Source organism: Aptenodytes forsteri, unplaced genomic scaffold (assembly GCF_000699145.1).
Source record: "Aptenodytes forsteri isolate BGI_AS27 unplaced genomic scaffold, ASM69914v1 Scaffold207, whole genome shotgun sequence".
Classification (NCBI taxonomy): domain Eukaryota; kingdom Metazoa; phylum Chordata; class Aves; order Sphenisciformes; family Spheniscidae; genus Aptenodytes; species Aptenodytes forsteri.
The window spans coordinates 507,079-520,342 of NW_008794836.1; the positions used below are offsets into that span (position 1 = coordinate 507,079).

The 13,264-nt window shown below is 43.7% G+C and overlaps 1 protein-coding gene across 1 annotated transcript in view; it reads right to left on the minus strand.

Moving 5' to 3' along the window:
• The window catches only part of POGLUT1 (protein O-glucosyltransferase 1), a 49,511-nt gene that overhangs the window by 3,425 nt on the left and 32,822 nt on the right, over positions 1-13,264 (minus strand). The window contains exons 2-9 of the mRNA XM_009274506.2: positions 12,978-13,068; positions 10,002-10,145; positions 9,425-9,560; positions 6,929-7,050; positions 5,313-5,372; positions 3,599-3,698; positions 2,760-2,818; positions 386-553 (exon numbers count right to left, since the gene is read on the minus strand). Coding sequence (XP_009272781.1) covers positions 386-553; positions 2,760-2,818; positions 3,599-3,698; positions 5,313-5,372; positions 6,929-7,050; positions 9,425-9,560; positions 10,002-10,145; positions 12,978-13,068 — 880 coding nt within the window. The remainder of the gene's footprint in view (positions 1-385; positions 554-2,759; positions 2,819-3,598; positions 3,699-5,312; positions 5,373-6,928; positions 7,051-9,424; positions 9,561-10,001; positions 10,146-12,977; positions 13,069-13,264) is intronic.

Sequence of the window (13,264 nt, forward strand, 5' to 3'; positions counted from 1 at the left end):
GGGGGAGTGAGCGAGCGGCTGGGTGGTGCTCAGTTGCCAACTGAGGCTAAACCGCAACACACATTTTTGGCCCAGCAATACGTTCCTCTTTCCCTTATCTGTGCTGCAAGGCCCACTCGCAAATTTAAGTGCTTAGTGCCTGCTGATTTCAGCGAGGGCGACAGACCTCCATACCCCAGTGAAACTGTACTCTCCAAGTAATATGAGCAAAGGATGCTTTGGGGACAGTAATAAAGAGAAAAGAACATGACCTCTAAGAGCCTCTGTCTGATGCCTAGGAGCGGAGGCTCTTCTCAGTGTAATACAAACCAAACCGCCTTCCCAAACACAGCAGTGTTTTCCTGTGGCATGCAATGCTCCACGAAGCACGCTCGGGGTCTCACACCTGACGTTAGAGAGGTCGGATCGGACTGGGATGTAGTGGACCCAAGGCTTCAGCTGGGGGTAGAAGAACTCCAGCCACTCTTCTCCAACGTGAAAGACGAGTGAACCACACAAGAAGAGGTGTTTCAACCGGAAACTGGCAGCCACTCCCCGGAAATTAAACAGATACCTTTAAAAGGAGAAGCAAAGAGAGGGACCTGACTACACTTGGCATTTTGTAAGGGAATGCACTAAGAAACCGGGCTCCGAGTAGCAGTCAGCCTTCCCTCACAGGTAGCAGCTGGGGTGGGGGGGGTGTCCCTCACACTGAGCCAAGCACCTGTTGCTGAAACAAAGGGAAGACATTTATCTGAAGCTCCTCGCAGGAAAGGTGAGCCAAGTTAAGGATTTGCTAGGCGAGTTTCTGCTGCCTGTCAAAACTGAGGGTGAAAATCAAGGCATGCTGCTTTACCTCCGATAAAGACACCTGCCTGCGACAAACCAAAAGAGGCCTCGCGGACAATTGCCAACAAGGCACGGAAGGTCACAACTTGGATGCTGATCCTGTGACTCTTCGCTTCAGGGACACTGTTACCACGAGGAGCTTTCTCCCAATTCTCTCATTTTGCAGTGAGCTTTTCTGTCCGTTGTTCTGCTTTGCCACATCTATCTCAGTTGGGTTGTGTTGGTTTTTTTGGGGGTGTGGGGGGGTAGGGGGTGTTTTTGTCTTTGTTTTTTTTTCCTCTGGGATCCTGCTTTAATCTGAATCTGGGAATGCAACCCTAGGAGGTTAAACAGGCTAGCACACAACAGGTGGACTTTGCAGATAACAAAGACTCCACAATTTTGTTTTCAGTATTTTCCGCCGAGTTAGTAAAGTGGGCTTGACTGGGGGACGATTTCTCTTAGCAAACTGTATCTCAAAGGGATGTTTGTTTGTTTGCTTGCTTGCTTTTTTAAACCCACATTTCTCCAATTATATGGAAACCTGTTTTTCCCCGTGGGTAAAACCCCTCAGTACATATAACTAATCTTTGAAGTCAAACATTTTGGGCTGGGGGAAGAGAGTTCTTCCTTTAATGAAGCTATTTTGGGTGAGATGGGAATTATATTATATATATTTGGGGTGAGATGGGAATTATAGGTAAACTTAGTTCAGCAGTAAGTGACAAGGAGTAAATCTGAAATTATTTTGCATTCTTTGTGTTACCTAGGAGCTCAAGGCAGGGATGAGGAGCTCGTTATATTAGGAACTGAACAAATACATGTAGAGACGTAACAAGAACAGTGGTCTGGAAGCGAGGAAATGCCTCTGTCCAATTCCAGACATAGCTCCCACCATCTGTGACCTCAGCCAAGTCACTGAGGGCTGCTCTCAGACAGCCTGCTATAGCACCGACACTGAAGGAAGCAGTGAGAAGTTCGTGTTGACCCTACCAGACCCTGGGCTACGACAGAAGCGTGTGAGAATGTCTCAGCCTATACTGTACGAGGGCCTTAGGAGGCATCAGGAGCTGGGAAGTCTATGTGTAACAGAAGGGAGAAATCTGGGCAACAGTCTAGTGAAATATAAAATGAGACAAGTCAATCACATTTGCACAAAAACACAGATCCAGCCAAGTGACTGAGTTCTTATATCAGCAGGTTCTAGCAGGTAGAATCGTAACTAATTTTAAAGCAAAAGAAAAAGCAAAACATCAGACATACAAGTACATACACACTAAGAGTTTATATTTTTTTTTTTTTTTACACAGAAACCCAGAAGAATATTACACCAAAAACCCCTCCCTAAAGTAGTTAAAAAATAAAAGCCTTTGTAAATCAAAACCACATTCTCCCAAACACCATACAAAGTATGAATCAATACTACATCTGCTCAATCATATTTCAGGCTCTCTCTTTTACTATATACATCCAATGGCAACACTTGCCCCGGTATGCATATGAAGACATGATTCCTTAGTTCCTTATGTCTTGCGTATGAAGACATGATGCCTTAATTCCTTATGTCTTTGAAGACAGTAATGCTATCACTGTAGCACCGAAAAAACAATTTTGAACACACAGCTTGGTACAGGAATATAAAGAAAATTTGATAGAAAGCCTTTTTGATTAAAATAAAATAAAATTTTCGATCTATATGTTTATTAGTGATCCAAGACCTTTACTTTCCCCGAAGCACTTTATCTCTCCTGGCCTGACAGGGGAAAGACGACACTGACAGAGGCCATGCTAAGCTCCCACATTTTCAACTGCCTTAAGTCTGTTCACAAGCTTTCTTGTCTGCATGGAGCTGGTTGCTGGAATTAGACCTTAAAATAAAGTGAGACCTTACACCACGCAAGGAAAGAAATAACCCATAGCCCTCGAGCAGCTTTACTAATCAAAACTCTTACTTGTATGTGCAGTGATCAACCAGTGGAATTTCCTTTGCAGGAGGCTTTCCTAAGGTGTCCTTAAAAAAAAGAGAATTTAAAAAAACATAGCAAGCTTTATATGGTGATTTCATATTTGTTTTCCTTCTCAGTTAGAAACAAAGCTGAAGTCTCAAAACCCTCCATTCCCACTTCCGAGAAAACCTTCTCTGGTGGACTTTTATAAGTATTATGAAGAATCCCCAGCCCTTCAAACAAGAAAAAAAGTTCAGTAAATTACACGCTGCCTGTAAGCAAACGCCAGCACAAACACATTAAATGATAATGTTTAGTTGGCAGCTACAGAGTGGAAAACAGCTTGGGACAATGGACTATGTGAAGCCAAGTGTAACCGGATTAGGCAAGACTGTCTGGAGAGAGCTGGACTGTAGAATAAGTACGGAACTAAAAAGTTACCAGCAACAGTTATCAGAAAGTTATCAACAAGACCAAGAAATGGAGATGACAGGAAAAGGTTAAAAAAGACTGACACCACCACACAGGCAGCTCAGGGCTAGAAGGGGTAATTTTGATTGGCTAATTTTGTTGTAATGGAAGAGGAGGGGATTGGCACAGGTTCATTTTCTTACATGTGCCGGTTTCCTTAAACAAAAAGTGTAGATGGAAGAAAAATGTTTGGCCTGCCAGGCTCTAGAGACTCCTTCCTTTCATCCGTCAGAGAGATGCGGCCATCAAGGGCCTCCCCGACTCTAGAGGATCACCCACAACTCTCCAACAAGATGCATGTCAATCATCAAAGCCATCTTGCAATGTTACCCTTCCTGGCTTTGACACTCAGGAGACAGACAACACCCACACACCTTCTCAGACTTCCAAGCCTGGTTTTTAGTGTACTCAGCATCAACAAGTTCTGGGTTTTCTCGGGACAGCAGAATGAGGGGATCTCTCTCAGGGCTCGTTCTGCAAAAGAAATGCCGTCAGTCATTGCCAATTCACTGACTCAACACAGCCAACAAGCTACAGGACTCAAGATCCTGCCTCTTTATGAGGCTGACCTCCCCATGTCCCCCGAAAACATTATTAAGTGCCTACCATACAATGTATTTCTGTCCAAGGGTGCATTAGCAGAAGAGAATGAGTTATGTGTACCGAAATGATTTGAGGCCCTGTTTCTTTATTTCACTTACTGTTCTGGTTTCAGCAGGAATAGAGTTAATTTCCTTCCTAGTAGCTGGTACCGTGCTGTGTTTTGGATTTAGGAGGAGAACAATGTTGATAACACACCGATGTTTTAGTTGTTGCTGAGCAGTGCTTACATTGGTCAAGGACTTTTCAGCTTCCCATGCTCTACCGACCGAGAAGGCTGGAGGTGCACAAGAAGCTGGGAGGGGGCACAGCCAGGACAGCTGACCCAAACTGGCCACAGGGATATCCCATACCGTGTGACGTCATGCTCAGTACATAAACTGGGGGGAGTTGGCCGGGGGGGTGGGGACAGCTGCTCAGGGACTGGCTGGGCATCAGTCGGTGGGTGGTGAGCAATTGCATTGTGCATCACTTATTTTGTATATTCTTTTATCTTTATTATTATTATTTTCCCTTCCTTTTCTGTCCTATTAAACTGTCTTTATCTCAACCTATGAATTTTACTTCCCCCCGCCCCGATTCTCTCCCCCATCCCACTCAGGCGGGGGGAAATGAGCGAACAGCTGTGTGGTGTTTAGCTGCCTGCCTGGTTAAACCACAACACTTACTAAATATTTAATAGTATTATTTAAGCAATTCCCAGGACAAATCAGCAGAGCTGTTGTTTCCTTCAGGCCTTATCCTGATGGGTGCCAAATACTTTAACTCTCTTCTAAGTCAGAGAGAGCTAAGAGGCGCCAAGCATCTTCAGCACTTGATCCCTCTGACACCAATTTAAAACACTACCGATAAACAAGGTTACGACATCCCTGAGACTCACTCATCATCATCTCCTGAGCCTACCTAGTAAGATATCAAATCCATCCCTATGGGGGATGGAGGAGGAACAAAGTGTTGGAGGCACAAAAAGGAGCAGGGGTTAACGCTGTTTGCAAACTGTCACTGGAGAGACAGCAAAAATAATCTACTCTCTTATTCCCCACCACTCAGGTAACTTAATCCAAGAATACTTGTTGATTCACTGTCGAGCACTTCCATAGAGAATAAAGTATTCACACTGGCAAGAAGCATGCACATCAGTATCAAATCTTTAAATTTGTATCATGCACCTGCAGTTCCCTTCACAGAACAAACCAAGCTGGTTCCTAGTGTGACAGTTTCACTCATTCAGAAATAACGTAGCAAATCCATCACAACTTCTGTTTCCAATATTAGACTTATTATAATAAACTAGTTGCAAATGGCAATTCTTATGGAAAATCGCTAATGGCGAAATGCTGCTGTACAAAATGTCTTTCTTTCCTTACTTTTAAAAAATACATTCTGGGATACACTTGTTTAGGTCTTGGAGACACAGACATTTCTGCATACAGACAGCTGTCACAGAATATGTTGGTAGAATCTCCTGTTACAGGAAAATATGCTCACCTGGATCCTCGGAAATATCCTTTAGAGATTTTTTTCATCCATGGCCATTTTTCTGCAGATCTGAAAATATTGTTTATACATGGCAATAAATGATTTAATATAACCATGAAACAGTGCTCTCATCAGTTTTCACAGCATGATCTCTTTTTATTATTCTTCATTTCTGATGGAAATCACTTTCTTCATTATAGCAGAAAAAACTCTCAGCCAGGTCCAGTGAAACAGGTTTTCCTGTGAATATTGTGTTTAAGGCAACATGATATAGACTACTTTTTGGAATACCTTTCAGTCAAAACAATGACTTACACACAACCCCCTCACCGAACCTTTAAGGGTATTAAAATTTACCTAAAAGTTTGAATCCACTTTTTGTATTGTTGCTTTTTTTTGTACTTCACTGAATATGGGTAGTGCCAAATGACTAGAGAGTTTCTAACCACTGTCATTTCTCCTTAAAAAAAACCCCAATCAAACAACAAACAAAAAAACCCGCCTAGTGTTTTGCATTTAAAACATAGGGGTTCATTGTTTTCCCAAATAACTTTCATTTTAAATCTAAGCAAGTCTTTCAAAATAGCTGTTCACGTGTTTTATTTCTGTCAGCGCAGTCGCCTGCCTCCCTCTGGGGAACTCTTTGTTGTACTTTTCTGTTGCACCTGGCTCGACATGTAGGTCCTGATCCCCAAACTGATCTGCGCAGGTCAAGCTTTGCACCTGCTTGTAACCCAGTGACACAGGTGGGGTTCACTGAGAAAGCCAGGGTAAGTAAATGCTTTGGACCTTCATTATATTATATCACATTAGGCTTCAGCTACGATTAGTCCCATAGATCTTCAGATTTTGAAGAGGGAAACATTCAACCTTGCATTCTGATGTCGAGTGACTGACATCAAGGTGTTTTTTTCTTGTTATGTTTCTATGTTCACTCACTGTTGCACACTTTGTTTGTCACTCTCCATGGGAAACAGCCCCTTATTCTGCTAATAGTCAAAGATCCTGCCAAAAGAAAGACTCCCAGTCAGAAACGTCTTCTGTCTTCCTCTCAGCCTAGTAATGACTCTTGATTTTTGGGAACGATTCCAGATTTCTCTATTGCACAATAATACTCAAGTAAAAGCAGATCTAAAAAAGGCTTTCCTTTACCCTTCCAGAAGCTTATACAAACATCCTGGATCGTCCCTGCAGTAAAAAAACACAGCTCCTAGAGAAGTAGTTGGAAACAAAGGAAAATATTTCCATGTGTCAGGGGAGGTTTCTGCAGGCAAAAGATAACTGCTACTTTATTGACAAACCCTAACCCACCGAAAATGATAGTAATCTGGCCCTGACAGCATGAAGAATGTGTATACTTTGTCCTCTGCGTTCCTTACTAAAGTGTTGGAAATAGAGAAGCTAATTATAACTTCTAGTTACATCATCCAAGGTTTCCATGGAGAATTCTCATACAGCAGTTAGGCTGTACGTAGTTAATGAGAGGCAGCAGGACAGATCACAGGCCAAGAGACCTATGGTCTTAGACTTCAACGTTGACCCAATGCTGCCCAGTGCTAGATGGCTTTTACCGTGAGTTTGTCTTCCGTTAAACCATCCCCCACATAACCATTTCCAAAACATACCTTCTGAGGTCCTCTCTCAGGAGGTCCCAGCGCCCTAAACCTGTTGGGTAAATCGGCCAAACAGCTGGTCCTCCTTCCCAAAATGTCCAGGCAGGATACATGATATCATTGTACTCAGGTGTCTTAAGAAAAAGGAGAGTAATAAAAGAGTAAGAGTAACATTTACTTCCATTTACTGACTGAGCTTACCAGCAATGAACATCCCTTCTGGAATTCTGTCAGCTTTCTCTGTTACTGTTCCATAAGCAGCCATGAGAGCTTTGTGGTCACCACAGTGCTGCTGGGGTTCATAGGAAGACAACCCAACAGAGAAAAGCCAGGGTATTTCAGCATGCATACTTGCTCTGAGTGGACCAGATGACCTCCTAAGGCCTCTTCCAACCAAAACATTTCAACATTTATACTTTCAACACTTCAGTTCATTCCGGCCTTCCTAGACATCACTTAAAAATTCACTGTAACAAATATCCACGTCATGTAAGAATTTCAGTTCCTCAGTCCTATTTGGATGCTTAAATTCTCATTTAATCAGAGGGAAGACCAGCACTGAAGTTAAGACTAAACCCTTTCATGAAACTAGACTATAGGTCACTTCCTTGTACTAGTAAAACTTTTATCCAAATTATCCATCTATCTGTCACCTGGACATACTGGAGAGAGTCCAAGGCCACCAACATAGTTAGGAGGTTGGTGCACATGACATATAAACAGGGGCTGAGGACTGGGTTTGTTCATGCACAGGAAGAGGAGGCTTGGGGGAATCTAAATGCTGTCCCCTACTGCCTAATGGGAGAGTTTAGAGAAGAAAGAGGCAAACTTTTCAGAAGTGCACTGAGGAAGAATGAGAGGCAACAGGCTTTGATTACAAGAGGGGAAATTCCAATTAGATATTGGGAAATACGTTTTCATTCTGAGGGAGGTCAAACACTGGGGCACGTGACCAGGGAGGCTCTGGATGCCCTGTCCTCGGGGATGCTCAGAACCGGGCAGGACACAGTCTGGAGCACCCTGATCTCGTTGGCCCTGCTCCGAGCAAGGTGCTAGACTGGGCGACCTCCTGAAGTCCCTTCCAACTTAAATGAGCGTGTGCTTCTATGATCTGCTCCTTCTCAATCTTGCTATAAACAGGCATCGATAACAAACCATGACAGCTCCACCACCACCCCAGGGTCAGCCTTGCAAGATGCAGAACTGGACAATCCTGCAATCCCTTATGCTTTCAGCCTTAGAAAGCACCCTGGACCAGCATCCCGGAGCCTTCCTCATTCTGGTAGGGACTAACACTGCCTGGTTAAACGTGAGCTGTGCTTGGGTCACTGGGTTTCAGTTAAGGATAAGGCTGAGGTTTACAGTTCAGATATTGGACAACGGTGACCAGAGAACTCAGTTTCTTGCAGGGTCCTGCAAGGCACCCAGGGGCAGGATGATGAATACGGCTGCAAAGATTAAACTCCTGCAACCTGCTCTGCATCAGTTTGGGTTCTGCTGGCTAGAGTTAAGGCTGTGCGATGGTCAAGGAGCAAGACAGCTAGCTGTCTGCTGACAGACTACAACATCTGGCAGCAAACATGGTTCTTGAATGACAGCGCTTGCAATGCTGTACTGAAATTCTAGAGAGAGTTTTAGGATGGCTGGGACTAGGCAATAGTTATGGACTGTATTAGGGTTCAGACTGCATGAGCTGAAGACCTGTGCAAGATGCTATGAGTTAGCCAAAACAGAATAGGGCCTGAAGTAGCAAGAGCAGAAGGTTTATTGCTTCTTTCTGCATCTTACTGTCTGCTGGGCTTAGGTAGTGAGGGTGCAGGATTTGGGCACATTGAGCATACACTAAGGCAAAGCAAGATTAGCTGAAGCTTGAGGTGTAACTGTATTTTGTTGGAAAGGATGAGACATTATGCTACAGTCAGGTTTAACAATGGGAGGAAAACATATGTGAGGGCTCTCCAGTCTGGGAACAGAGACACAGAGAACAAATATCTCTGTGTGTGCGCATGTTTGGAGACGGAAAAGGGAATCCAGGGGAAAAGGGTTCACAGGAGACAGCAATATTACAGAAAAGAAGGTAAAAAACACTACCAAAAAAGAGGACTAAAATATTCATATTAAATGAGATTAACTGTATGATAGCTGACTGATGATCAAAAATCCTTAACAATGCTGATAAGCTACAGCTACAGTTTTAACAGTGGCCTTGTAGCAAATGACAGCGATACTGGCACATATCCCATCCAGCTGTGCATCATTCCACTGTAGCAGAGGTACATTTTTTGACCTGGAAGAGGAGCTAATGAGGGGAAAAACTGTTCTATTGAATAATTCTGCAAGTCTGTCTGCCAGAAAACTGGAAGCAAAAGGAAACATCAAGAGCAAACAAGAGCAAACAATTTTGACACACAGAAAATCTGCGGGGAACCATCCTCAAAAATACGTTCCCAAGAGAAAGGAGGACATGCATGTCTCAGAAATGCTCAGCTTTTAAAAAGGCGTGCGCACCTTACTGAAGGAGAAGACTGGGATAATGGGTTTCATCCACTTGGGGACCTGGGGGTAGTCTCGCACATTGATCACCATTTCCATGTCAGGGAGGCGGTTGATGATCCCCAGAAGGAAGTGCTCAACTCCACTGCATCTGCGGAGAAATGACATATGGCAAAGAGCTACAAGGAGAAGGCAGAATCCTGCAGTCTCTTGCAGGCCTTTCTCTCTGCACAGGAGCAGAAGAGATGGTGAGCCTGAGCCATACCACGATGCAGGCTGGGAACTGCCTATAGCAGCCTCTAAGCCCCAGCGGAGTACAGACACCAATGAAGCAACCCATCCTGTTAAATCTGGCCCAATCTGCATCTTTCTCTGGGATCCCACAACCAACCAACCCTTTGTACACTGAAGCGCAACAATGACACTTACCTCTTGCTACATTTAAGCCTGATACATAATTTTCTAGGCTCCTGCTCTGATAAGGAATTCAGACCTTTGAAATATCATTGTGCTCAATGACTTTCAACTTGGCAGAGTTGGAAGTACTCCTGTGTCCCAGCTAGGAAGACGAGATCTTCTGCACAGCTCTTACCTTGCAGGGAACAAGCAGTCCTGCTCACGGTACAATTTGTTCTTAATGATTTGGTAGTGTGTCCCGAGCTTCCGGCTCACCACATCTGATATTATCTCCTTGGAAATGCCACCTCGAAAAGGAGCCAGGTCCTGCTTCCAGACACTGAAACAAAACAATCAGCCATTATTATGCACAATAGGGAGGATACTGTGCATTCAATTGCTGCAGTACACAGAACAGACTTCTAGTTAAAACAAGCTCTGTGTAGCTTCCAGGAGGTCTGCTACATGTGGCATAACGGAGAATTCAATTTAAGTCACTTGGAAGAGCTGTTACTCAAGAGACTCAAAGGTCCAAGCTTTACTCTTTGACTATCTATGGGCTGTTTGCCCAAACAGAAAGCCCAGCACAGGACTCTGAAGCTAAATCAACATGGACAACTCTACGCTCCCAGAAAGCAACCTACATACCCTGGCAGGTTATGGGTAAAAGCACTCAGTTCACTTAACCTTTCAGTTGTGAAGCTTGTGCTCTGGCCTTCCGTAAATGATGGGCCACACCAAGACCAAATTCCTCACACCATGTCATGCTATTTAGACATTAAATAAGAAGGTAAGAGTCTAGTTGCAAGGAACACTATCGCCCAATAATGCTGCATGCAGTGAAAGCCAGCCCAGGAGGACAGGCCTATGTAGCACGTGTTCTGTGACATCTGCACATCACCAGTGAGCTCCAGGAATGCAGTATGAAAACATAAACGTAACGAATATAAGAAAATACAGAAGGAAGATGCAGTTTACATAAATTTAGTCTAAAGGTCCTCAGATCTAACTGCTTGGAGCATTTAACGAACACTGTCAGATTGTAACAGCCATGGAGACATCCTCCCCACTTTTTGGTAGACACTGCATCAATGCCTTAGTTTAACACAACACTGTCGGGGTGGTCCCACTGTGAGGGTGGTCAAACACTGGCACAGGTTGCCCAAAGAGGCTGTGAAGTCTCTCTTCTTCGAGATATTCAAAACCCGACTGGACACAGTCCTGGCAACCCTGCTTGAGCAGAGGTGTTGGACTTAATGATCTCAAGAGGTCCCCTCCAACTTCCAGGATCCTGCTATTTTGTAATCGGGTGGAAAATGGTTCAGCTACATAAAGAATTGCCACTGAAATGATGGGCTGATCACAGGATAAGCAGTCTGGCAGGGACACAAATGTAATGAGCTTGAGAACAGGAAGAAAGTTGCAGTTTTATGGCACACCCATGTCATTGTAACCTAAGTGACAACTGAAAGGTAGTAACGAACAAGTTAGGACCTTCAGTCCTTGGCCACTGAGTCACAGAAGACTAGACTCAAGTAGAATATGTTATATGGGGAAAAGTACTGGCTTTCAGCGTTCTGCTGCATATTTACATATCTCCAAATCAGCTATCAAAAAGACCCGAGTTTCTTAAGTGTCACACAGCGTACATGCTGTACTATCTTCCTGGATTGTTTTGTAATGCCCATCACTATAGCAGTGCTCCTTAACAACCCTTAAATGAACTACCGCTGTAGTGAAAACTAGGTTTGGAGAACCACAGCAACTGTAACATCGTGTTACTATTGCCTGTCATGTTCTGAAGCAGGTTTGGAGGTTGTAACCACCTGGTAAAGTGTTCTTCCCAAAGGTGGGCAGGATGGCAGAGTGTATGTTTAAAGACCAGGAGATGTCTTCAGGCTGTATCTGAATTGGAACTGAGGAAAAAGACTGGAAGGCTAAACTAGAAGAGACTTTTCCTCATCAATATTTCAAGAGCAATGAAGATCAAAAACTCCAAACAGAGTGTACAAACAGTTGCCCAATATGGCTCATCTGATATTAAAAACTGATACAGCACTCATCTCACCCCCAAAATGAATGAGCACATCTGGTATTTTTTAAATAGGAAGCTTAAAGTTGGGCATCTCTGTTTCTGCATTTGGAATCCAAATCCTAAGGACAAAAGGATATTTTGAGTCTTCCCTGTATTCCCTCTTCCCCTTTAAATAAAAACATTGCTTAAAGATATCAGAAAAACCCAGTCCTACAGTCCCTACCCCCATAACAGTGATGACCTATGCACCTGTAATATTCTCTATGCTGAAGTCATGCTCTACCAGTGGGAACAGAAGTGGAGTTTGGTTTGGCTATGTCTACACTTGTACTGCCTACAGTGGTCTTGCATCCATACATAAGACTCTAGCTCTCCACACTAAATCACTGTAGGAATATTAAGCAGAGTGCTGGCATTTTGCATAATGCTCCACAGTTATAAAAAAAAAATAAACAGGACTTGTGCCATCCTGAATGAGCTCTTCTTGGATCATACTTTGGTCATGTGAAAATCACGTAGTTAAATATCCACTGCCACTCCAATTCTCACAAGCAAAACTCCCTAGAAAGAGCACTCCCCCAATTCTCCCCTCCCCTCCCCTCTTCCACTGGAAGCCCTGTCCAAGCACAGGGAGTGAGCAAAGTACAACACACTATCACACTAAATGAATCTGTGTTCTGTAACAACCTTTCTTCATCTAGCTATTTTAAAATATTTTGCACATACTTGATTTCTTCCACTTTTAAAAGCCCATGAGAAAGACTTGTTAGCAACATTGCCCTGAGAAAGAAGGCAGAATTGGACTATTAACACAGATATATTACCAACTGTGCATGGGTTTATTGTGTGATCATATATGAAATGCTGACATAGTGTATGTTGTTCAATCACAGAGGACAAGGAGAGTGATCAGTTTGCAGGTGGATACACCTTCTGTTGGAGCTATGGAGGGCAACCTGTTTCACACAGTGCCATTAATAACAGCCCTCTTGCAAGCATGGTAATCTATGATGGCTGCAGATGTGATATTTTAGAGCCCAAGTTATTCTATAACTCATTCCCATCCATCAGTCCTGGCAAAAGTATTCCCTCTCATGGTTAGAGGCCTGTGCAGTCAAAAGGAAACCAGTCTCTCACCTTTGGTGGCAGCTGCAATTCTCCTTTACACACGGCTTATAGACTTCCACAGCTTTCTTAATTTGGTCAGTTATTGTTTTCCATTTGGCATCTAAAATACACAGGAAGGAAAAGTCAAAGGAATTAATCCATTAAACTACCAGAGCAACTAGCAGGAGCTGAACATGATTTCTGGTCCAGCTGGCAATAGCAACGCACGACGGTCCCGCAACACGCTCCAGTACTGCTGCAGCCCATGCAGCTCAACTAGAGCGCGCCTAAAGCAAGCGGGGGAAGGGAGAGCCAGA